This window comes from Octodon degus, unplaced genomic scaffold (assembly GCF_000260255.1).
Source record: "Octodon degus isolate 3935 unplaced genomic scaffold, OctDeg1.0 scaffold00167, whole genome shotgun sequence".
Taxonomy (NCBI): domain Eukaryota; kingdom Metazoa; phylum Chordata; class Mammalia; order Rodentia; family Octodontidae; genus Octodon; species Octodon degus.
In genome coordinates this window covers 1,467,666-1,470,029 of record NW_004524743.1, presented here as the reverse complement: position 1 = coordinate 1,470,029, position 2,364 = coordinate 1,467,666, and the positions used below count along the sequence as shown (strand labels likewise).

The 2,364-nt window shown below is 38.3% G+C and overlaps 1 protein-coding gene across 1 annotated transcript in view; it reads left to right on the top strand.

Moving 5' to 3' along the window:
• Positions 1-2,358, top strand: part of LOC101563076 — a 4,489-nt gene extending 2,131 nt beyond the window's left edge. Inside the window, exons 3-4 of the mRNA XM_023703288.1 lie at positions 1,032-1,115; positions 1,790-2,358. Coding sequence (XP_023559056.1) covers positions 1,032-1,115; positions 1,790-1,798 — 93 coding nt within the window. The 3' untranslated portion in view covers positions 1,799-2,358. The remainder of the gene's footprint in view (positions 1-1,031; positions 1,116-1,789) is intronic.
• Positions 2,359-2,364: the final 6 nt, after the last annotated feature.

The following is a 2,364-nucleotide window of genomic DNA, read 5'->3' as shown; positions in this document are numbered from 1 at the left end:
CACTTTTAAAGGAACAGCTTGATTGCAAAGGAGAAATAGATAAGCAATGAAGTTATCTCCAACTTCCTAAAGGCTTATGACTTCTAAAAAGTGAATCTATCAGCATTCCACATCAGATTTAAAGCATCAAATGCCTGTGAAACAGCAAAGATGGTAAGCAAAGCAAACTAGTTTTTCCGTCTAAGTCGAAATTGAACACTTACCTTCCTCATAGTACAGTGAAACACTGTACCTCATGGCAATGGAAATGCCTCTAGATTAAAAAAAAAACTTTTGGAAAAGCAAATGTTCACTAGCATATTAGAAGTCCTCCAAATTCAACACATGGATTTTTTTAAAAGCATGTATGACACTTAAAGGCCTTAATACAGCTGTGTACCAGTATCAGTCTGGGGCTTGGGAGGGGGTACTTTTTAAAAAAGTATTTCTGATGAAGACCTTTAAACATGCTTCATGTTTTAACATTTTTTCAAATTAGACTTAGTCAAATGTAAGAAATGGCTTACGTTTGGGGTCTCCCCTCTTACCCTCTAAGCCATTGCAACCCTGACCTTTAGTTGGATGCCTGACTTGTTTTTAGTTCTATGAAACTACACTGTATGGAGAAAATCTATTGCAAGTGGTCTTTAAAAAAGCAAAACCTGAGGCAGCATGACCCAGGTCCAGCCATGAAGTTGAAAAAGATCCTCTTGAATAGAGTAAACTTGAAGACCTCCAACTAAAAATCCTTATACTGCACTTATTCCTTCAAATAAGGTTTTGTCCGTTCAACTTATGGATTTAACGTGGCAGTGCACCATTGGAACAGAATGAGAATCCATAAGCCATGCAACTTAACCATTTAAGCCATTCCAGTCCATCCCAAGCCAGTGAATCTTCCACCACTTAAGAGAAGTAGTAGAACATGAAATACATTAAGCTGCAAGTCTGAACTTGCCTTTCTTTCTGGAAAAGAGGGCAGTTATAATAGGCACGTTTTAAAGAATTTGCTTAAGATAGGTAACTGGTTTGCATCTATTTAATTTTTGCAGGTTGAGAACTATGGTCATTGTCATGGAGTGCTGATTTATTCACAAGTAGATAAAGCTGGCATCAGGAGAAATCAAAATGCTGAGGTACGTTTTGAAAGCAGTTTTCTTTTGTTGGTAAGGTTCTTTGCGTCTTCGTATGCAAAAAGGGTCTAATACTGAACACTTGAAAATACTTTTTTTTTTTTTTGTGGTACGGGGATTGAACTCAGGACTCCATGCTTGCCAAGCAAGCGCTTATTCTACTGCGCTGTCTCCTGTCTCCTCGGCCCATAAAATACAATTGTTTGAATGTGTTTAATATCTGGCACATCTCTTGAATGTAGAGTGACGTTACATAGGTACATTTTCAATAATGTACCACCAGTCAGAGTATTAGCTATCTCTTAAGCAGTTGCTAATGCTTCTTCATATGCCTGTGCTCTCTTACAGGCTGATGCTTTTGTGTGTAAGGAAACTAACTTGTATGAGATTCAATCTAGTAAATAGCTTCTGTGCATTTGCTTGGTTGCCTGCTGATCAGCACAGCCAGGAAACTGCTATTGCAGTTCAGTTTGAGAGACCTAATTTTATTGGCATAATGGTGATACACAGCATAATTTTAGTACTATGTAACTTTTCACAGTAATTATGTGTATGGACATTTTAATGCTTGCCCTTAGAGCATACGTTTTGGTGCAACTGAAACTAAGTATGGGGGAGTGGAGTGCTTTGCAGTATAAAACAAATATCCTGTAACTTGATCCCATGCTTTTTTACAGAGTTGTTGAAGCAGAAGAATGCTGACTGTCAATAAGGCACAACAGTTGCATAAGCAGTGTCCATCAGAATTGGTTTGGCACAGGCAGTAGGTCTTGCCTTCAAGGGCTTTTATGAATCTGAGGTGGGCAACAGTGTTGATTAACACTCTTAACTCTAGGGAGTGGTAGTTACTTAAAATTGACCAAGTGGAGAAAGGGAAACAAATTGGTGAGTGGATGGACTCAGGAAGTTCTTGTGGCTATTTGTATAGATTTTATAGCTTTGGCTTTCATGTTGATTAGTTAAAGTCATGGAAGCAACTCTGCAATTTAGAAAAGATTACCACTGAATATGAGAATTAAGGGCTGGGGATGAGCATTTGTTGGCATGTGTGAAGTCCTGGCTTCGGTCACCCAACACTACACAAAATTAAGTTCAGAAAAATAGCCATATATGCTCTTTACCCAGTAGTGTGATTTTCAGCAAGTGGAATATTTTTCATTAGCTTATCACTGAAAATGTTTCTGTTAAACAACCCAGCGAGAGGAGTAACATCCAGAAACAAAACAACTGGAAGCATTGCTAACTGAGGGGG